This window comes from Beta vulgaris, chromosome 5, assembly GCF_026745355.1.
Source record: "Beta vulgaris subsp. vulgaris cultivar EL10 chromosome 5, EL10.2, whole genome shotgun sequence".
NCBI classification, from domain to species: domain Eukaryota; kingdom Viridiplantae; phylum Streptophyta; class Magnoliopsida; order Caryophyllales; family Amaranthaceae; genus Beta; species Beta vulgaris.
Genome location: NC_079206.1, coordinates 8,144,139 through 8,167,704, shown reverse-complemented (window position 1 = coordinate 8,167,704; position 23,566 = coordinate 8,144,139). Strand labels below are relative to the sequence as shown.

At 37.0% G+C, this 23,566-nt stretch overlaps 2 protein-coding genes, 1 long non-coding RNA gene and 2 other non-coding genes across 5 annotated transcripts; 3 read left to right on the top strand and 2 right to left on the bottom strand.

Annotated features, from left to right (window-relative positions):
• Nucleotides 1-2,854: 2,854 nt before the first annotated feature.
• LOC130591556 (uncharacterized) lies at nucleotides 2,855-6,136 on the top strand. The gene is made up of 4 exons (XR_008969329.1): nucleotides 2,855-3,304; nucleotides 4,004-4,037; nucleotides 4,557-4,613; nucleotides 5,894-6,136. It is a non-coding gene; the product is annotated as an uncharacterized LOC130591556 (long non-coding RNA).
• Nucleotides 6,137-7,494: 1,358 nt separating this feature from the next.
• On the top strand, nucleotides 7,495-8,610 carry LOC125497937 (uncharacterized). The gene has a single exon (XM_048645656.2). It carries the CDS (start codon nucleotides 7,495-7,497, stop codon nucleotides 8,608-8,610), a length of 1,116 nt encoding a protein of 371 aa, XP_048501613.2.
• Nucleotides 8,611-15,363: 6,753 nt separating this feature from the next.
• On the top strand, nucleotides 15,364-21,897 carry LOC104892550 (hypothetical protein). The gene is made up of 3 exons (XM_010678513.4): nucleotides 15,364-15,609; nucleotides 19,341-19,395; nucleotides 21,399-21,897. The coding sequence occupies exons 1-3, from the start codon at nucleotides 15,523-15,525 to the stop codon at nucleotides 21,767-21,769; spliced, it is 513 nt and encodes a 170-aa protein (XP_010676815.2). The 5' UTR covers nucleotides 15,364-15,522; the 3' UTR covers nucleotides 21,770-21,897.
• Nucleotides 21,898-22,896: 999 nt separating this feature from the next.
• TRNAM-CAU (transfer RNA methionine (anticodon CAU)) lies at nucleotides 22,897-22,982 on the bottom strand. Its single transcript is given in 2 exon segments — nucleotides 22,897-22,932; nucleotides 22,945-22,982. It is a non-coding gene; the product is annotated as a tRNA-Met (tRNA).
• Nucleotides 22,983-23,052: 70 nt separating this feature from the next.
• On the bottom strand, nucleotides 23,053-23,123 carry TRNAG-GCC (transfer RNA glycine (anticodon GCC)). Its single transcript has one exon. It is a non-coding gene; the product is annotated as a tRNA-Gly (tRNA).
• Between the last annotated feature and the right edge of the window lie 443 nt (nucleotides 23,124-23,566).

Here is a 23,566-nt window from a genome sequence, read left to right as displayed (position 1 = left end):
AGACTTTGAAACCAACCTCATAGAGTTTCCATTGGAAGACTTGGAGATTATTTTAGGATGGATTGGCTTAAGGAGTATAAAGCCGAGATTCTTTGTGGAGAACAAAAAGTGAGATTGAGGAATAAGAATGGGAAAAAGGTGACTTTCAAGACTAAACCACAAGAAGGTAGAATTAAGATCATTTCAGCCCTAAGTTTGGTAAAGCAAGTGCAGAAGGGAGCTCCGTTATTCTTGTGTAATGTGCAGAGGTTGGAAGAAGAGAAGCTTAAGATAGACATGTGAAAGTGGTGAATGAGTTTCCAGACGTATTTCCGGAAGATATACCGGGAATGCCACCTCAGAGGGAGTTAGAATTCACCATAGACTTAGTTCCTGGAACTGCCCCTATATCAAAAGCACCCTATAGAATGGCTCCAGCAGAGATGAAGGAGCTCAACAAGCAACTAGAGGAATTACTCGAGAAAGGGTACATTAGACCTAGTTATTCCCCATGGGGAGCGCCTGTTTTATTCGTAAAGAAGAAGGATGGAAGCTTGAGGCTATGTATCGATTATAGAGATCTCAATAAGGTGACTATTAAGAATAAGTATCCGTTACCGAGGATTGACGACCTATTCGATCAATTAAGAGGAGCTGGAATATTTTCAAAGATAGACTTGAGGTCAGGGTATCACCAATTGCAGATTGGGAGAAGGACATACCAAAGACTGCCTTTAGGACGAGGTATGGTCACTATGAGTTCACCGTGATGCCATTTGGTTTAACCAATGCACCAGCGATGTTTATGGACCTCATGAATAGAGTGTTTCGAGAGTATTTGGACAAATTTGTAGTCGTATTCATCGATGATATCCTTATCTACTCGAAGAACAAGGAGGAGCATGAAGAGCACTTGAGGTCAGTATTGTCTACACTTAGGGAGAATCAGCTTTACGCAAAGTTCTCGAAGTGTGAATTTTGGATGGAAGAAGTGGCATTTCTTGGCCACATTGTGTCAAAGAAGGGAATTTCCGTAGATCCGTCGAAGATAACCGCAGTGAGCGAATGGCCTAAACCTAGGAATGTTACTGATATAAGGAGTTTCTTGGGTCTAGCTGGCTACTATAGACGTTTTGTGAAGGATTTTCGAGGGTAGCTAAACCAATGACTAGTCTTATGAAGAAGGATACGAAGTTCATATGGACCGAGGAGTGTAGAAAGCCTTTAAGAAGCTTAAGGAGTTGTTGACTACAGCTCCGATTTTGACGTTACCAGAGGAAATGCTGAGTTGGAGGTATATAGTGACGCTTCGAAAAATGGTTTAGGGTGTGTTTGATGCAAAATCGAAAGGTTATAGCCTACGCTTCTAGGCAATTGAAACCGTACGAAGTGAATTACCCAACCCATGATCTAGAATTAGCCGCAATAGTGTTTGCTTTGAAGATTTGGCGACACTACTTATATGGAGTGAAGGTGAAGTTGTATACAGATCACAAGAGTCTGAAGTATTTGTATACTCAAAAGGATTTGAATATGAGACAGAGAAGATGGTTAGAGTTGGTGAATGACTATGACATTGAGATCTTATACCATGAAGGAAAGGCAAACGTCGTTGCCGACGCGTTAAGTCGTAAGTCTAGCCATAGTTTAAGTACTTTGGTACTTCCAGAGAGAGTTGTGTGACGAGTTTAGGAAGCTCAACATTGAAGTTGTTGGAGTAGTGGAGTGGAAGCATGCTTAAATGCCATTTCAATCCAGTCAGAATTGAATGAAGAAATTTTAAAGGCTCAAGAAGGGAATGAGGAAATGGAGAAGATAAAGAAGCTGATCAGAGAGAAAAAGACAAAGGAGTTTAGTATCCATGATGATGGAAGTGTCCGATTCAATGGAAGATGGTGCATACCGTCAAGTTGCACCGAGTTGAAAGAAAAAGTGATGAAAGAAGGGCACAACACGACTTATTCTATCCACCCTGGAGGGGATAAATTATATAAGGACTTGAAGCTAATGTTCTGGTGGAACAATATGAAAAGAGAAGTAGCTGAATTTGTTGCTAGGTGTTTGACTTGTCAGAAGGTGAAGAGCGAACACAAGAGACCTCAAGGGACGATTCAACCGTTACCAGTGCCTGAGTGGAAATGGGATGACATAGCAATGGATTTCGTTGTAGGTCTTCCTAAGACAGCGAAAGGATTCACCAAAGTGTGGGTGATGTAGATAGACTAACTAAGGTAGCAAAATTTGTTCCAATGAAGGACAATTGGTCGATGGAACAGTGTGGTAAAGTATATGTGGACCAAGTGGTGAGGCATCATGGAGTTCCTTCCACTATTGTGTCTGATAGAGATTCAAGATTCTTATCTCATTTTTGGGAGGCATTACAGAAAGCTTTTGGGACCGATGTGCTTAAGAGTACAGCTTTTCATCCAGCAACTGATGGTCAATCGGAAAGAACCATTCAGACTCTCGAGGATATGTTGAGGGCGTGTGCCTTAGATTACCCTAAGACTTGGGATGAGATGTTGGCTTTAATAGAATTCTCATACAATAATAGCTACCATTCTAGCATTAAGATGGCTCCTTTTGAAGCTCTATACGGTCGAAAATGTCGCAGTCCATTGTGCTGGAACGATATTAGCGAGACGGTTACTTTGGGACCGCAAATGATTGAAGATACCGTAAATCAAGTGAGATATATTCGTGAGAAGATGAGGGCGGCCCAGGATCGTCAAAAGGCCTATGCAGATCAGAATAGAAGAGATAGCGAATATCAAGTAGGCGAGAAAGTCTTACTAAAGGTGTCACCTATGAAAGGGGTGATGCGTTTTGGGCAAAAAGGAAAGCTTAGCCCGAAGTTTATAGGTCCTATGACATCATTGAAAGAATTGGAAGATTGGCTTATCGTTTAGATTTGCCAAATAACTTGGGAAAGGTGCATAATGTGTTCCATGTATCCCAACTAAAGAGATATGTGCCCGATAAGTCTCACGTATTAGATCCCGAGATTATAGAAGTGGATGAGACGCTTTCTTTTGAAGAGAGACCAGTAAAGATCTTGGACTCTAAGGTGAGGAGTACAAGAAATAAAGATATAAAGATACTCAAGGTTTTGTGGTCTAACCAGCGTACCGAAGAGGCTACCTGGGAGGCTGAAGACGAGATGAGAAAGAAGTATCCTGAGCTCTTCGACTAGGTGAGTTGAGTTCCGGGACGTAACTCCTTTAAGGGGGGTAGAGTGCGTGCGCGCATTTTGCTAGAAATTAGTAAGAATTTGTTGCATTTGTGCACTATTTTTAGAGTTTTCAAGGAAAACTTTTCAAGCAAAGTAAGCATTTCATAGTTTGAAATTCAAGGCAAAAGTAGTTTTTTATTCAGTAGCGTATTATTTGGCTACTTGTTTTACTCAGTAGCGTATTATTTGGCTACTTGTTTTACTTAGTAGCGTATTATTTGGCTACTTCTTAAGAAAGAACTATATTATGGCGTAATGCTAATCAAATTTCAAAGTTGAAAGTTATTAAGAGAGGAGGGTTTTGTTTAAGTTTCGGGACGAAACTTCTTTTAAGGGGGTAGACTGTAATCCCCCATATTTTTAAGATATTTAATTAAATAGTTTTAATCATTTTAATTATTAAAGCTATTTAATTTCAGTATTTAAGAGCAGAAGGGTATTTTGGTCATTTTACCAAAATAGTATTTGAGTATTTCCACAAAGAAGTATTTTAGTATTTTCAAGAAGTATTTTATTAATATTAGTAGGAAGATTATTTTGGAAATTTATCATCAAATGATTTTGGCAATTTGATGAGTAAGGGCATTTTGGTCTTTTACCCAAATTGACTACCACTATAAAAAGGGAAACCTAAAGTTTCCATCTTTTCCATCTCTTCACTAGCCACCATTTTTCAAAAAGGAGTAAGTGGGTTTTTCCTCTCAAACCTTTGTTCTTCCTCAAGTAAGTTTTTCAAGTAATCCTCTTCAATAATTCTAGCTTCTAATCTAGTTTTGTTTTTGAAATTTATAGGAAGATCTTGCAATTATCAAAGGGAAGCAAAGAGGTAATGATTTTTTCTGAATTTTTGGGGTTTTTCTTCCTTATTTTCTCTCTCCTCTTTGTTCACGATTTCCGGCCACCACAAGGGTGGTTCGCCGGCGAGATCGACAGGTCCGACAGACCTGTCGGACAGCAGTGGTGGCAACCGACTGGGCACGGCGCCGCTGCCACTGCGCGCAGCTGGTGGTGTGGTGGGTGCTCGTGGTGGCGCCGTGGTTGTGGTTTTTCAGATTTGTGGTTTTCGAACCACTTGTAAAAAAAAAAAAAAAAAAAAATCTGTTATTATTTTAATTTAAATTTACAGCAGTAATTAAATTAATAAATAATTAATTTTAAAGAGTTTTAAGTATTAGTTTGTAGTGGGTTTTGCCTACTAGTAAAGGTTTTCAAGTTATGAAAAATAGTTTTTAAAGCTTTTTAAAATAAAATCAGCTTTATTTATTTATTTAAAATGCTGATTTTTTTATTAGTAGCTTTGAATTGTTGTTGGAAGTACTAATTGATAGTACTTTATTGTTGGTAGGTTTCAAGAATAATTAAAGCCAGTCAAACTTTTGACTGTTGATTTTGTGTAATCAAGGTACATACACTTTGACCTTGACTTTAGTAGTTTCAAAGGATTATATTATTTATTGAGCATGAGGAGTAAGGAGAGGCTTATGCCTTGAAATTGTTTGAGTATATGTTGAGAACTTAGAAAGGAGATTAGGAATGGAACTTTTGAGTTATTCCTATATTTGAAAAGCATGTGATTGATGATTATTGCTTTTGAGCATGATTAAAGTTATTAAAGTTACTCTTGAAGTTATGGCTTGCCTATGAATATTTATTAGCATGGTCTCATTGAGGTTATATATTTATTGAGCATGGTCTCATTAGAGTTATATATTTTATTGAGCATGGTCTCATTAGAAGTTATATATTTATTGAGCATGGTCTCATTAGAAGTTATATATATTATTGAGCAAGGTCTCATAGAATTATATTGTTTGAGCAAGGTCTCACAAGTTTCAAGTTATTGAGCAAGGTCTCAAAGTTAAAGTTATTGAGCAAGGACTCACAAGTAGTTTAATCATTGAGCAAGACTCAATTGATTGGATCATGGATCCTTAAGAAAGTAAGAAAAAGGACTCATGGAGTCATTAAAAGTAATAAGATGAGCAAGGTCTCAAAGAATTTAGAATTGAGTTAATTATGGTGTTTGTTGCATTCACTTGTTAAAGAAAGATAAGAAATTAATTTATTTGCTAGATGTATTATTGTGATTGTGTCTCACATAATGGGCTTTGGCAATAAAACTCTTGGGATGGATCCCCCATGAGTATTGAACATAAGGGGGAGTTAGTGTGAAACTATACTCCTGCATATAGCTTAGCATGACGATGTTAATGCTTTTATTTTATCAAGCAAGTTTATGGAATTCCAATTATCAAGATCTTTGAGTGGACTAGGTGTCACTCGTATTCTTTATCTCTGAGATGTTGAGTCTAGAGGCTCACTCTCACCCTCGTTCATTACTAACAAGCTTAAATTTCTCGAGTCAAGTTATTTAAAGTTCATGGAACTTTAGTAAAAGTGTGGGATCTCTTACACAATAATAGTAGCCCGTATGACTCCAAGAGGAGGACGGTGCCCGTTCATTGCCAAATAATAAAAAAGAAAGTATTTAGTAAGTTCAGTTATATGCTTGTCGCATGTAGAGTCGTAAGAAGAGCAAGCCGAAGTGATTGAGGATTGCATGCATTATTATTCGCATTAGTTGTTGTGTTATGTACTCAGCGTTGCTGATGTATGTGTTTCTTGTTTCTTTTGGTTGTTGTTTTTCCTCAACAACCCTGTGATGATCCATTTGGTGAGCAGAGTTTAGAGAAGAAGTTGCAGGTACAAGTTCTTGATGTGCATGGAAATCATAAGCATCCGGATGGGAGTTTTAGTACACGAGTACTTTCTTATTTAAGTTATCTTGAATTTTATATTTGACTTTACTTGACCAATGGGGTCAAGGTTTGACTTTTGAAATGGGACTAGTATGGGATAGTCTCGGAGTTTGTAATTCATTTACATGCTTTCTTATTTCTATTGTATTAAAGTATTTTCAGTTTATTTTAAAAGACTTCCGCTGTATTATCTGATTAGCCTTACGTATTATCATGCGTGGCATAACAACTCCCGCAATTTCTCCTAGTTTATAAAAGGAGGAGTCGTGGGGGTGTTACAAAGTGGTTACCAGAGCTCCAAGGTTTATATTACCTTATCTTACAAAAAGTTTTCGAACTTAAAAGTATTTCAAAGTCGAATAGCAAAAAGGGAAGGGAATTGCATATGCATATGTACATTGCGTCGCATTATCACTAAGTCTTTATGTGTCTTAGACATATGTACATTGCGTCGCATTAGTCACTAAGTCTTTATGTGTCTTAGATTAGTAAGTGCTCTAATTCTAGTAGCACTTTTGATGTGTTTTATGTGACTAAGTGTTTGATTGCAACGTGATTGGTATTTTCTACTTGCATGGAGTCCAGTTTGGACTTAAAGGTGTAGTATGACTACGAGAAAGTGCTAGTTTTGCTCTAATCTACTACTCTAGTAAGAGAGTTAGTATAAAAGTTCCTTAGAAAGGAGATTGCGAATTAAATGTCAGCGTGGCATTTGCTTAGTATTTTTGACCTATATTGAGGGTCAATAAGCGATTTTTGAGTCAAATTTTTTTTTTTTGGCAGATCAATGGCCGATAGAAACGCTAGAATTGATGCTCAGCTGAGGAATTTAGTCCGAGTGACTACGAATTTAGCTAGAAGAGGTCCTTCGAAGAAGAAGTCTGTTGATTGGTTTAAGAGGGTTAGTGATAGTAAACCCCTTCTTATGATGGGAAGGGTGATCCTGTTAAGCTTGAGAACTGGGTTAGGGATTTCGAGAAGCTATTCGATGCTATCCAATGTCCAGATAATAGGAAAGTAGCTATAGCTGCATATTACCTCAAGGAGGAAGCTGACTTTTGGTGGTCGCAGCATAAGGAGACGTTAATGGCGGCCTGACTTTGATTGGAAGGCTTTGGAGTAGGTTATGAAGGAGAAATTTTATCCCAATTTCTTGAGGAGGCAAAAGGCCACTGAGTTTGATGAGTTGAAGCAAGGTGACATGACTGTGGAGCAGTACTATGAGAAGTTTGTAGGATTGATGAAGTTTGCTCCAGAGTTAGTACCTACTGAGGAAAGAAAGGCAATTAGGTTCGAGACTGGACTTAGTCTTGAGGTGAAGCTTGGGCTAGGAGGTTCAACTTTCAGGACCTTAGAGGAAGTGTATGATAGAGCTGCTCATTTAGGTTCCTATTTGAAACAAGCTGGAGTTGAGAGCTCAACAACAAGAGGAAGGAGAATCCTAGTCAGAATTTCCAGAGGAACGACAAGAAGTTCAAGCCTCAAAATAACTTTCACAAGGAGGACAATCTAGTGGCCAAAGGAATGGAGGCCAATATCAACCACAGAAGGGTGGAAATGGTTCTAATAAGAGAAAGAAAGGAGACGAACGCGTGTTATTCTGCAAGGAGGTGCCCCTACAATCATCCTGGAAAGGATTGTGAAGGAAAGCTGGTGGAGTGTAACTACTGCCACAAATTGGGTCATCGAGAGTATGAGTGCTTCTCCAAGAACCCTGAGTTGAAGACTGACAAGGGCAAGAGCGGAAACCAATTTGGTCAGGGTAATCGAAACCAGTCAGGAGGCAACAACTATCAAGGTGGGAACAGGCAAAATGGGAACAACAAGACCGTTTTGAGTGGAGCTGGTCCTAGTGTGCCTGCAGTGGCAAGGTTGAATGTCATAAGTGCTAGGGAAGCTGAGACGTCCAAGGACGTAGTTACGGGTAATGTTTCTATTAATTCCACTTTTGTTAAAGCTTTATTTGATTCAGGAGCCGAACGTTCGTTTGTTTCAAAGTTAGTTGCTTCAAAATATGGCTTAGGAAACCCTAGAGATGTTGAAATTCCTATTATGTTACCATCTGGGGAGGTAGTAACTTGCTCAAGAGTATATGAAAACGTCCTTGTGAGAATTGGGGATGTAGACTTTGAAACCAACCTCATAGAGTTTCCATTGGAAGACTTGGAGATTATTTTAGGGATGGATTGGCTTAAGGAGTATAAAGCCGAGATTCTTTGTGGAGAACAAAAAGTGAGATTGAGGAATAAGAATGGGAAAAAGGTGACTTTCAAGACTAAACCACAAGAAGGTAGAATTAAGATCATTTCAGCCCTAAGTTTGGTAAAGCAAGTGCAGAAGGGAGCTCCGTTATTCTTGTGTAATGTGCAGAGGTTGGAAGAAGAGAAGCTTAAGATAGAACATGTGAAAGTGGTGAATGAGTTTCCAGACGTATTTTCGGAAGATATACCGGGAATGCCACCTCAGAGGGAGTTAGAATTCACCATAGACTTAGTTCCTGGAACTGCCCCTATATCAAAAGCACCCTATAGAATGGCTCCAGCAGAGATGAAGGAGCTCAACAAGCAACTAGAGGAATTACTCGAGAAAGGGTACATTAGACCTAGTTATTCCCCATGGGAGCGCCTGTTTTATTCGTAAAGAAGAAGGATGGGAGCTTGAGGCTATGTATCGATTATAGAGATCTCAATAAGGTGACTATTAAGAATAAGTATCCGTTACCGAGGATTGACGACCTATTCGATCAATTAAGAGGAGCTGGAATATTTTCAAAGATAGACTTGAGGTCAGGGTATCACCAATTGCAGATTGGGGAGAAGGACATACCAAAGACTGCCTTTAGGACGAGGTACGGTCACTATGAGTTCACCGTGATGCCATTTGGTTTAACCAATGCACCGGCGATGTTTATGGACCTCATGAATAGAGTGTTTCGAGAGTATTTGGACAAATTTGTAGTATCTAAAGATACCTCAAGAAGAAGATACCACAAACCTCAAAAATATTGTCCTACAAAACAACTTCACCAACATTACCCTTAACACGTTAGGAAAGCAACTTTCCAGAATTGAGAAACATAACCTTAAAACTGATACAAACTCGGTCTCAACCCCTGTAGATAAGATCCTCCGAAATCGATTTTTAAACCTTTCAGATTTCCAAAAGGCACAAAACGAGGTCATGACTTCAAAAACCGAATTTCTTCAAGCTATCAAAGACCAACTTAGCAGGGTGGAACCTTCTACCTCACGAGTTGTTAGGGAAGAAACAGTCCAGAATAACACTATCAGTGTCCTAAACTTAGGTGAAGACACCGATACCGAGACTACCTCCATCCATGACAAAACACCTGAAATAGCTAAGCTCTCTTGGCAAAATTCTGGTCCTCTTGATGTTATTCCTATAAGATCTAGTGAATTCCAGGTTGGAAGTCAGCCTAACACAATTGTTCAACCAAAATATAAGCATCTTCCATTTATGAATGGAACATAGATGGCATGAGTGAACACCAGATTTTAAACCTTTTACAACAATGACCATGGCTTCAAATGCTTATAAAACCCAATCGGGTACGTCAGATAAAACGGTTGCAGAACTTTGAAATTGCAGGCTTCTCTGGCCAGTTAAAGGGATGGTGGGATTTCTATCTCACCAAACAACAGCAACTGGACATTTTAAATGCTATCCAAACAACAGAAGATGGGGTTCCCATTCTCAACCAGAATGGTGAACCAACCCAAGATTCTGTCTCGACCCTAATCTTTACCTTATCTCTACATTTCATTGGAGATTCCTCCCATCTAAGAGATAAAAACGCAGATCTTTTATCTAATCTTAGATGCAAAAAACTTAGTGATTTTCAATGGTATAAGAATACTTTTCTCACTAGGGTTATGCTTAGAGAAGTATCTAACCAACCCTTTTGGAAAGAAAAATTCCTAGCAGGACTCCCAACCATCCTAGGAGAAAAAGTCAGAAACAGAATCCGGGAAGACTTTGGGGAACATATCATCCCTTATGATAGACTAACCTACGGTGAATTAGTTAGCCTAACCTCTAAACAAGGCCTTCAAATATGTCAGGATTTGAAGCTTCAAAAACATCTTAAGAAGGAGTTAAAAGAAACTAAAAAGGAGTTAGGATCCTTCTGCCAACAGTTTGATAACTCCTTCCCCCAAGCAAAAACTTGCAAAGGAAGTTGTAGTAAACCAACCACTTACCAAAAACCCTATAGAACCCGAAGGTTTTATAAAAAGACTGAGAAAGTCTTCCATAAAAAACCCTTTGAGCAACGAAAATGGAAGACCCATAAGAAACACCAACAAACCACCCAAAACCTGACTTTAAAAATATAACTTGTTTCAAATGTGGTAAAAAGGGTCATACTGCCAGATATTGTAGAGTTTCTAACAAGATCCAAAATCTTGACCTAGATGATGAGACTCTAGGAAGAATTTCAGCTCTTCTAATAGAATCTTCTGATGAAGAGACTGAATCTTATAATTCTGCTGAGAGTCATGGACCTCAGGATGAAATTGAATCCTCATCTTCGAAAGAATATGAACCTTATACCCTAAACGTTCTAACCAAAGAACAAAGCCTTATCCTATATGTTATCCAGGATATTAGCAACCCTGATTTACAAAAACAATACCTTGAGCGCCTTCGTGAATCCCTTGAAGAAAACCTAAAGAAAAAGATCTCAACCCCCCTCCCCCAGCACTGAACCATACAACCTCACCTCTATTTTAGAAAAGAGGAGTTCTAGAAAGAAGCCAGAAAGAACCATACAGGATCTTCAGGCCGAAGTTAAAACCATTAAAGCTGACATAAGAGATCTTAAAACAAAACAACAGCATGACTCTGCCATAATTCAACTTCTAACCTCTCATATTACTACAGACACCCCTAACGAGAGTGATCCTGACACCGACCCAGGTGAAGAAAATAGCCCAAAAGTCCCAGAGGATTTCCTCTTTGTTTTAAAAGAGATCAGTTCTAGAAAATATTATATAAAGGTTACACTTGAATTTTCTAGTGATTTCAATATAATACCATAGCTTTATTCGATACCGGGCAGATTTAAATTGTATTAAATCTAGTCTTGTCCCGAGACGTTTTCATCAAAAAACTTCTGAAAGACTTAGCTCGGCTAATAACACCAAGATGCAAATAGAAGGAAAAACTGAAGCCAGCATTCTTAATCAAGGTCTTTCACTAAAAAGCCAGTTTGTCCTTGTTACCAATATACACCATTCTGTAATTTTGGGAACACCTTTCATAAATATAATAACCCCTTACAATGTTAGCTATGATAGGATATCCTTCAAAACCAAAAATAAGAAACTAGAATTCCTTTTCCTAGAAAAACCAAAAACTAGGAATCTCAACATTATAAAAGCAAGTTCTATTTACAATAGTGAGATAAATTCTCTTATCAACCGAAAGCAAAGTGATGTGCAGATCTAAAACAAAAAATCCATTTACAAAAGATCGAAGATCAGTTACAAAGTAGTGCTCTAAAAACCCAAATAGCTGACTTCCAAAGTCTCCTTGAACAGAATTGCTCTGATCTTCCAAATGCCTTCTGGGATAGAAAGCAACACATGGTCGACTTACCTTATGAACCAGATTATGATGAGAAGAATATCCCTACCAAGGCCCGGCCAACCCAGATGAATGCCGATTTAGAACGTCATTGTCAGAGATTATATTTCTCGAAAGTAAAGGCTTAATTTCAAAATCCCGCTCCCCTTGGATTGTGCAGCGTTTTACGTTAACAAAGCTTCAGAAATTGAACGTGGCACACCCAGATTAGTTATAAATTATAAACCTCTTAACGACGCCCTTAGATGGATTCGTTATCCTATACCCAATAAAAAAGACTTGATGCAGAAGTTACACCATGCTTTCATCTTTTCAAAATTTGATATGAAATCTGGATTCTGGCAGATACAGATCAAACCACAACACCGTTATAAAACCGCATTTACTGTTCCTTTTGGCCAATATGAATGGAATGTAATGCCTTTTGGCCTTAAAAATGCTCCTTCTGAATATCAACGGATAATGAACGATATCTTTAACCCCTATTCAGAATTTTGCATAGTTTACATTGATGATGTGCTAGTTTACTCAAGCACGATTGACCAGCATTTCAAAAATCTAAAGACCTTTTTCTATCTAATAAAAAAAAATGGTCTCGTCGTTTCAGCAAAAAAGATTTCCTTATTTCAAACAAAAATTAGATTCCTTGGTCACTTGGTGTCTTGTGGAACTATTACCCCTATTGATAGATCTCTCCAATTCACCAGCAAATTTCCTGATAAAATCCTAGACAAAACACAGCTACAGAGATTTCTTGGTAGCTTAAATTATGTCTTAGACTTTTATCCAAATCTTTGTAGAATTGCCAAGCCTCTCCATGATAGATTAAAGAAAAAACCCACAACCTTGGTCTGATGTCCATACCCAGGCTGTTAAAACAATAAAAACCCGTGTTTTAGAAATTCCATGCCTTAGTTTAGCAAACCCTAACCTATCTAAAATTGTTGAAACAGATGCCAGTGACAAAGGTTACGGAGGTATCTTAAAACAAGTCGACAATGGAAAAGAATACATTATCAGGTTTACCTCAGGGCACTGGAATGATACCCAGAAAAAATACTCTACTATAAAACAAGAAATGTTGTCAATTGTTCTTTGTATTACCAAATTCCAGTCTGATTTATTAAATAGAAAATTCCTCTTACGAGTTGATTGTCAAGCTGCTAAAGCTGTTTTAAAAAAGGATGTCCAAAACATTGCTGCAAAACACATTTTTGCCAGATGGCAGTCTATTTTAAGCATTTTTGAATTTGAGATTGAGCATATAAAAGGAGAAGAGAATTCTATCCCTGACTTCTTAACCCGTGAATTTCTTACAGAAATGCCAAAAAAGACAAAAGATAAGGAGAAGTCCCGACCTCCTCCTGAGAAAACCATATGCACCACACAAAAGCCAATAAAAACCTGGTACGACGCAGTTCAGAATATGGAAAGTGAAACCTCCTCCATTGATAGAACTCAGGAAGTTCAAGACTGGCTCCTTTCCATCTCTGAGCACCCTTCTTCTATCCTAAAACACCCCCAAATACTCCAAGCTTTCCAAAGCTCAAAGCAAAGCCAGGAAAACTCCAACAAAGCAGTCATAGAAGACAAAAATCACGCAGGTAAAAATATTACAGTTATTTCAAAACCAGAGGAAGGAGAATCTTCCCAAAAAACCCTTCCTCAAAAACAATTTGTTAAAACAGGCAGCTCTCAGGTTGTGTTGGCTCAACCAAAGAAAAATGAGACTTCCGAATATTTTGTAAAAACTGCTTCTCAAAACATTATAACTATTGAACATGGGTATCATGATGATGATCCTTATGTTTCAATTCAAAAGATTTTTGGGAAAAACTGGTTCTACAAACCTGGGATCGTACTAAAACAACAGATTATTACCAGACGATCCTTGAAACCACTGACTCTGCTGAATTCAAGCACTTTTTCTATAAGAATGAACATACTGAGCCTTCTTATTCAACCATCAAAATCCTAAAGGTTCTCAGTCCTCACGACTGGAATCAAGACCTTTCAAAACACAAAGCCTTCCCTATTAGCTTCAACAACACTTTCCCACATTGTAAAACCTTTAATTATTGGGATTACCAACAGGCTTGGTTCTCCACCTTCCTAATACAAAACAATAGATTATCCCATTCTTGGTTAATCTACTTTAACACTAAAACCATACAGCCAGAAAAATTGCCATCTTGGTTTACACATTGGTGGAAATTCTATGGCTCTTCTACAGAAATCCTTCACCCTGAAGTCACAAAAAGCTATAATACTTTTAGAACCCAATATAAACCTTCAAATATTGAAAGGCGTTTTCCTGCCTTATGTATATTTTCAATGAAGTTCTACCTCCCTTGGGTTTGTCAATGGTTCCTCGAAATAAACCAAGATCAAGGGGGCATGGTCCTACAAAGAAAATTTAAAACTAGATGGTGGTCAAACTTCAATGCTCCGCAGTCTATTCTCGAACCAGCCATTAGAGAATGGCTAAAGAAAAATAGTAACACAGGTATCATGACATCAGGGGAGAACAATCTCAGTTCCTAGCCCGTAAATCACAAGCAAATTCCTTGCTTGCCTCAGCTAAAACCCCGAAGATTACGCACGGATCCTTCGACAGCTAGCTAATAGCATGTCTGAATCCTCCATAACCTCGGACAATGAAACAATAGCAGACTCCTCCATCCACCTGAGTGACGATGAAGAAGATGCTGGTTTCCAGACTTAAAAAAAAAAGAAAAGAAATCGCTCACTATCTTCAAAGCAGCAACAAGTTTTACGCAGCAAACAGACAAAATGCTTCAGAACTACAGTCTCACTAGTAATTTTGAACAGCAACAGACAAGTTTCTCAGATATAAAGCTACAAAACTATTCATCAACAGTATAAAGCTTCTACAAGACAAAATTGTGAACAGTTTAAAGCAGAAGACAAATTGTTCATACACAGTAAAACAACGTGACATTACTAGTTCTCCCCTGCCTATATATTGAGGACTCTTCTTCAGATTAAGGGGAGAGCAAAATAGACGAGAAAAAGCTCCTCAGAAAATCTCTCTCTCTCTCTCTCTTCTTCCACAAATAAATTTGTAACTCTCTTTAGTATTTTCAGTTTCATATCAAGACGATTTGTAAGTCTTTCATTTTAAGCAATGGCTGGTTAAACCGCCTTAGTTTTAATTGTTTTATGTTTGATTTTAAGATTTTATTTTATCTTTGTATTATCTGTTAAAACCCCAGATCCTTGGCATTTATCCTGAATAGTAGGTTTGAATGTACATTAATTGAATTGACTTGATCTTAACTCCACATCTTGAAAGTCAACTTCCTTAAAAAATACAATTTACAATCGCTCATGTCCTTACAATGTTGTTAAACAATAAATAGAGTAGACCGAGTACCATATGAAAAAAAAATGAATTAAATTACTCCTCCGTTTCAAAATATAACTAGTTATTAGGCCCGAGCTATGCCACGGGTAAGAAAATTTTCATTTATTAATATTGTACTTTGATATGATAGCACTTAATACTACTTGGTCTAGTGGTTAAAACTTTAGTACATGAACTTGAGGTCACGTGATCAAAACCTATACTATGCAATTTCTAATTGCCACGTGGCACCGTTCCGTGTTTACGCACACCTTTTAATATATTAGTATAGATTTCTGTTTCTTTTTATACAGTCTACAAAACGTACTTCTAACTTATAATACAGATTGAGACGAATTTAACAATACACGATTACAATTGGGTAGAGTAGGAATTTAAGATCGTGTTAGGCAGTTAATCACCTTTTTCTCTCTCTCTTTTCCCCCCCTCTTTCCTCACCCTTTCTTCTTTCTCTTTCTCGCACAACAAATATCTAAAACTCCATAGCCCTAAATCGGAGCTCCAAGCTCAGGGAAGAGAGAGAAAGGGATATTTTTCTAGGTCAAAATTCGAATAAAATGGACCAGATTATCAATAAGGTCGGATCTTACTGGTTAGGTCAAAAAGCTAACAAGGAGTTCAATTCCGTCGGCGATGACATTAATGTAAGCCCCTATTTTTTCTTCCCTCATCTTTCGTGCCTTATCTTATCTAATTTCACATCGATTTTCGCTTTTTTTAGGGTTTTTGTCAATTCAATTCTATTTTGTTGTTCATTTTGGTGGCAACTGTAATTCTTGTTCCCAAACGTCTTGGATGGGCCGAGTTCACAATAATCTATTGTGCATTCAAATTGATTCTTTATCGCATAAAAACTGACTATATCATACGAAAACTGACTATGTCGAGTGAAATTTGACAATATCATTGAAGTTTTTTTTGTTATTGTTCTATGTGGTACATAAATGTGTAGAGCATGATGGTAAAAATGATGTGTTTGATTTGCTTAATTAGTTTAAGGTGTTTCTAATCGAAAATCTCAATGTAAATTAATCAATGTCTAATAAAGCCAGTGGTTACATTTATAGTGTAGTCCTCTATTAAAGTTTGATGTGTTTAGGACGGAATTTAGGAGGGAAACCTGAAAACCTCTTCTATAGAAAGGAACATTAGGTTGGGAACCATATTTAGTGGCTTTCCGCTTTAGTATGATATGTATAGATATGTGAAAGCTTCGGTTTATACCGTCATCAATAATGCAACTTATTCATATAATGGAGAAATCTTACTGAAATATGAAGTGATATCATAAATATGTATGTATAAATCTTACTCAAATTCCCTAGGGGATTTATTAAATAAGCTTAACACTTTGTTTGTATTCAACTATGAGCTAGGTTCGTTGTATGAGTATCTATTCATTAGTGCGCCGGTTGGTGATCTAGCTCTTCGAGGAACTATTGGGCAATTCCAAGAGTTTTATACTTGTATAGTTCCAGGAGCCAATTGCTTAGGTAGTTCTTCAGTTAAGCTTGCATCATCATGTATGTCTGGGATATGAGCTGGGATTGTTGCATTAATCTATCTCTTTAAGCAATATTTGAATATTTCTGCATAGCTTTTGTTTAACCGAGATGTTTTGTTTGTAGATGCAGTCCACAAGTTTTGGGATCATCTAATTTGGATAGCTCCAAGAGCCGTTTGATCTAATTTAAAAATTGATATATGACATAAATGCTTTTGCTTGGGTATAGATATGAAAGATTACATGAAGCGATTTCCTTGTTAGCCATTCATTTTTTTACGATTTCCGAGGCATGTTATAACCAATCACTTTGAAGCGTATGCGTAGGTGATGAATTTATTTTGACACTATGGTAGTCTTTTGCTAATAAAAAGAAAGGAAACGGGAAACAAAGGCTTAGAGGGTAATAGGAAATTATTTTGACTAATATTACTCTTGTTATAATAATCTATACAGATGCTCTGATGGAGACTTGGGGTTAGAGATTGATTTTAGTGCATTACATTACTTTATTGAGCACTTTCAGGTCATAAAAGGAAACAAAGAACAACTACGCTAGTTAAACTTATTGTATATAGATGGTTTATGATTTGACTGATTCATATTCTTAGTTGTTTTTCTTTTTATGTGTGTGTGTGTATGTGTGTGTTTGTGTGTGTGAAATGATTTATTAGCTTAGGTTTTCTGTAGTTGGAAGTACTTATTGGTATTGTTGCTTGAGATGATTTATTTGCTTAGGTTCTCTCTAGTTGGAAGTACTTATCGGTGTTGTTGCTTGCCAAGTGTGATTCCTAGGTTAATTTGAAACTTTATTGTAAGTTAGCCATGGAGAAGGTAAATTAAGCTATGCACTGTAATAAACTATGAAGTCTGATTGTTGAAACTAAGTTAGAATAGGAATCTATCAAATCTTTGGGCTACTGTTAGGAAATTGTGAGCGCTAATATTGACAATAAGGCTGAAAAATAATTCTAAAGTTTTCCCTTTATAAGCTGCTTTGCCTACTTCCATGTTGTCATCTATTGAGGATGAGTATGATATATCTTCTTAGAATATTGCAAAGAAAAAAGTGGATTTGTATCATTATTTTCAAGTTGCTGATTGATGCAGGAGTATCTGAATAAATACCCGACCATTGACCATTTATTGCAACATGGTGTTTGTATCAGCCTCTTTGCTCTTCTTTTTGCATTCTCTTGTTGCTGCTTTGGTGTGTTGCTTTTTTTTATCACGTTGCCAATCTAATCGGGTGCTATGCTTTAACGGGAGAGAAATTTTTCCAAACTCTATTTTTATTGATCATCATGATGGTATCTTAATATTCTAGTGAGTGGTAAAGGTTATGAAGGAGAGGTTAGAAATTATCAAATATCAATTATATAATTTCTACGAAACAAAATTGATCTTTAGTGGAATAGTTGATTGAATATTTGATAGTCATCATAATATAGAATTTTAGATAGAGGTTGTTACTTTGAGGACACCTTGTGAACTTTTCAAAGTGACACCTTGTGAACTTCAAATAGCTGCAGTGTGCAAATATTGGAAAGAATGGACAAGAATGAAAATCTATTTCTTCCACGAACCTAACTCGCTCGTCCTTTTTGGACTCTTAACCCACTTAGAAGTGGACTAAACTGGCCTGTACCATTTTGGGAAATGGCCCACAGCAACAGGGGGTGGAATCTGTCAGCTACGGATTCACTTGTGGGGTGCTTTGGGATCAGCTCAATCACCATATCCAAGCAGAACCTTTCATTGTCCAAATGAAATCTGACTTGCAACAAGCGGTCAGCACCCCAAAAGGCTTCACAATTGAACATGATATAGTGAAGTGCAAAGGAAATTTAGTTTTGCAGTCTTGCCTAAAAGCTATCTCTTATTTACTACATTGCTTAAGTAGCCTCATGACTTTCCTTTAGGAGGGTAGACAGGGGATCTTAAAACCCATTGAGGGGTAGCTTTTGAATGGTACTGGCCGCTTATGAGGAAGATTATTGCTCAGATTTTTCAAGCCTACACTATCTGTCACCAACACAAAACCTCTACCCTCAGCGGATAACAAGGTGACTGTTTGGAAAGGGGGTAATGCAAGGAACCAACCTTTTCGTCCCATTAGATTTTCTAACATGAGAAAAAGGAAGAAAGCCACATCAGCACATTTTTTCTGGAGTCAGTGACACGAAGGGTTCTGCAAAGAGGTGCAGCTGGGTAATTCTCAAGAGAGTTAGTAAGACTTGAGTGGGAAGGAAGTCAGGTAGTAGTATAAATAGAGAATGGGGAAATCGATGTAGTCATCCAGAAATTGTGCAAGGGAATTCTACAGAGTGGGGAGCACCCTAACCTCTTGAAAGTTTGGGGCTGTACATGGTTAGGATATGTTGATCCGATCAATACATCTATCCCTATACTACTTCGTGAAAAGACCCACAGCCAAGTTCCAGGTGTTCCATGGCTGACCTCATGCCGTGAAATGTTTGAAGTCCTATAACGAGTGGTACCCTCGGAACTCGGATACCTTAACTTGATCTCCATTTAAGATCATTTGTTGGCAGTAATCGCGCATGTTGCACCATGTCATATTATAGAGCTCTTGACCCAAACTTGGTATGGTTGCAGTCTCACTTGATTGGCTAATTTTTTAAATAATATAGCTGGATATATGGAAAATATCTGTATACGGGAGAAGGAAAATTTCTTCCCCTTGCTGACTTGGCCGTAGTTTAGGTTGTAGATGATAGTGTTATTGCAGTCTTTTTTCAATGATGATTTCTGCACCCCTTTCTTCTTGTATCAAGAAACTGGTATGCCATGTTTTTATTGGAAGTTAAAGTGATGTTCTAATGCTACTTACTATGTCTCTGTAATTAGTCAGTGGGAAGCAGCATTGGAGATGGCACGAAATGGTTAGTCAACAAACTCAAAGGTTTGAATTTTTTTTATCCTTAATTTATTTCCTGCTGCTCAAAGCCTCAAAAGTTCTCGAATCTGCTTTGCAGTTGAAACCTTATTGCTTGGCTCTATTTCCCTTGTATGCTTTTGCTATTTTGGGTAAATATTTGCAGCTTCATGTATTACAAGTGGACCAATAGCTTTTTGCCTTCTCATATTCTCTACTTCCAGCTTGAACATCAATATCAATGCATTATTCTTAATAGTCGTATCTAGATTTTTTAGGATGTGGTTTCAAATTCAAGTATCTTATGGGGTGTATTGAATAGTTGACACCTAAGAGGTTTCTGTGCCTAACAGAATCACTAAGTATTTTGTAATCGAATTGGTGTTCCTCACACAACATTTTTGTTGGACTTTTCACGCACGATTACTAAATACTGTCTAACTATCGCTAGAATTCATGGAGATAATTAAGTAAAGCATTATACCTTGCAAGTCAGCAAGAATTGTGCCAAAGACGTATTTATAATAATCTACAAATGATGAAGAAAACAATCAAAATTAGTGGAAAATTTTAATGTTGTCACTCAAATACAAGAACTTGCTTACCTTTTCTAAATTCAGAAATCGAATGCTTAAAAAGGATCAAAGGCTAAGACATCTTATGGATGAGGCCCATCTTGTTGATCTCAATATATATGTTATTTTTGATGTGTTGAAAAACGTGTGAAACAAATCATAAGCAACAATCTTGGTAAATTTGGAGAATCTAAAATTTTCAATTTCTGCTGTTTATTTCATAAATTCCTATAATTTTGGTAGAGGAAAGGAGAACTGTAAGGACACAAGTGCAATAGCGTACTAAGAAGTTTAGAACAATTAAACCAGCATTTTAAATATGATGTAGGTATGTAACCTTCTAATTATTCCTCTGTGTAAGTTACTTTCTTTAATGTTGTAAATGCTTGCTTTTATCTAGTCTAGTAATAACATGAAGACAAGGAAGCAAATAATTATATACTCAACAGCATAGAAGAGTAAAAGTGACTGGGAACAAGTTCTTCCCAATCACTTTTCATCTTCTATGCTGAATAACTCTGGAGTACTGTTGGTGGGTATGACATGTATGATATTGGTGAGTGTTCTTCTAAATTACTCCCTCCGATCTTTATTAGTTTACCCGTTTCTTTTGCACAAAGTTTTAGGAGAAACAATGTTGTGGGACATAGAAGGAAAGAAAAACTATTATTTTATGTCAAAGTTGATGTATGTGTGATGGAAAGTTAGTGGTCCCATCCCAAAAATCGAAACAAAAGAAATGGGTAAACTAATAATGGTATACGGGTAATCTAATAAAGACCGGAGGGAGTATTTATTTACCAAACCCCTCAATTTTCTAATTCTAAAAAAGTAAAAATACAAATTGGGGAGTGTTTTTTTGTAGGGATGACGTGTCATATAGGGGTAATTATTTTTCTTAGCACTAGGTATAGATGTATCATTGCTTTTATGTTTTTCTTTCTTCTTTAAATTGATCCATATTGCCAACACTGTGTTGATCATGATTTACAGTATGGGTCGATGTAATCGGAAGCAGAAAGGAGCCATGATTTAGCTTTTAATATGGTCACATACTTGTATGCCTTACCTTGGATTGGGTTTCACAAGAAAAGATCCCCTAACATCGTTGAAAATCTTACATAATACAACCAAACCCTTGTCACCCTATGAAAATATTTTAAAAGTAATATTTTCATTTTCGTAAATCCTTTAAAATTCCTTCTAGGGTTGTGAGAGGGTTGTATTGTCCTATGGTGCAATGGATGTATGGGAAATAATCTGCGGTTTCACTTAGCAATTCTTTGTGCATAGGTTTCTTCGCGTGTCAATTTTAAGGGAGATGATTCTTCTGGATTTTACTTAATTAGTTGATGTCACCCTGCTACTTGTACTTCACAGTTACTGGTAATGCAGATGGTCTGATATGTCTAAGCATTATTTGATCAATTAATGACTAACAAGATAAACCTGCAGGGAAGATGCAAAAGCCATTACCCGAGCTATTGCAGGAGTATGATTTGGCAGCGGGTATCTTCCCAAGGGATGCCACCCACTACGAGTTTGATGAAAGAACGGGAAAACTTACTGTATATGTACCACAAATCTGTGAAGTTGGCTACAAGGACTCGTCGGTTTTACGATTTTCTACCACTGTGATTGGATTTCTTGAAAAAGGGAAGTTGTCCGATATAGAGGGGTTGAAGACAAAGGTAATGATCTGGGTAAAAGTGACTGCCATTACTTCTGAAGGTCCGAAGCTCCATTTTACGGTTGGGGTGAAGAAAACCCGAAGCAAGGAGGCTTATCAGGTTCTTCGCGATGGAGTAGGTGTAGACAAGTTCTAACCTGAGCCCAAAAATTTTATATATAATGTAAGATTTGCGTTGTATCTTAATCCACTGTAATGTGATTTTGAGTGCCTCTAAATGTAATTTATACTAGCAATTCGGTATCTAAGACTGAAATGTGCCTACGCCTGCTTCGCGTATTCCAAAATCATACCAGTAATTCCTGCCGCTCCTTCGCAACTTTTGTGCTGATGGATTCTTTTTTGAGAAAGGATTTTTCGTCAAAAACAACCTATTAAATTTCGATTTTTGAAGATGATTAAATAATTCTTTTTTTTTTTTTTTTTTTTTTTTTTTTTGAAAATAACTACCTTAAAATCTCAAAAAACTTGAGTAGCTTTACCTATTAATGATTATCGTCAGTCTATTTTGTTAGTAGGGCCTACCTTGTGATTTCCATCCAATTAACGTAGTTTCATTCACGAATTTTGCTACTTTCGTGCTGATGGATTCTTTTTTGTGAAAGGATTTTTCGTCAACAACAACCTATGATTTCGTCAAAAGTTTATTTTGTTAGTAGGGCCCACCTTATGATTTCTATCCAATTAACGTGGTTTCATTCACGAATTTTGCTACTTTCCATACTAATGTACACTTCGAATTTGGCTACTTTCCATACTAATGTACACTTCGAATTTTGCTACTTTCCATACTAATGTACACTTCGAATTTTGCTACTTTCCATACTAATGTACACTTCGAATTTTGCTACTTTCCATACTAATGTACACTTCGAATTTTGCTATTTTCCATACTAATGTACACTTCCTAATCTATTATCATCCCGTCGTAGTTACTCAACAAAATTCCCTTAACTCCCAACTCATTTTGATTATCACGAAAATCCTTTTTTCAATTATATGGAACGTGGGGGTTTGGATCGATATTTATATGGCAGCGCCAAAATCTTTTATGTCCTATTAGCTTTCTAGTTAGCTCTAGGGAGGCGGATGCCAAGACAACGGGTTGTTTTTTTCAAGATTTCGGAACCCAAAGAGGTTGACGATGGCACCATTGAAAATATAACCGTATTTGAAGTGTTATTTCCATTGTACATTAGGATATCTAAGCTTGGTAGGATTTTGAATTTGGGAGATTAGCCTGACAAAAAAATGAAAAAATATTGGGGTGAGAGAGGCTCGAACTCTCGACCTCAGGATCACTCAACAAGCTATGAGACCTACGCGCTAGCCAACTGCGCCACCACCCCTTTGTAAATACAAAGATTCTACTGGTTTATGAACAGTTAGACGTATGTTTTCATAAGCATATGAAAAAAATGCACCAGCCGGGAATCGAACCCGGGTCTGTACCGTGGCAGGGTACTATTCTACCACTAGACCACTGGTGCTTATTTGTTTTACATGTCTCGTATAATAATTTCTTGATCTAGTAGTGCTTTTCGTCGCTACTGTTAGATATGACGCTCAGAACTATTATCATACAAAAAATAATATTGTTATTGGTATATGAATTATGAAGTATGAATTTAATTAGTGCTATTCTTTTACATAAATTATCTCATTATTGGTTCAAATTTTTTTTTTTTTTGATAACTATATTGGCATATAATATGGTCGTCTATTGAAGTATTTGAAATGATATCTCCAATTATTGTTGAACCTGCATGTAGTAGCCCTTGAATTAATTTTGCTTCGCCATGTGTTGCAAGATAAAGCTAAATTTTTAACCTTTATGTTCTTCGACGAACTATTTTTCCGTTTTTTTCCACATCATGTCGTAGATCTTGAACAGTTATATATAATTTATTATAATTTACCCTGTTTCAAGCCT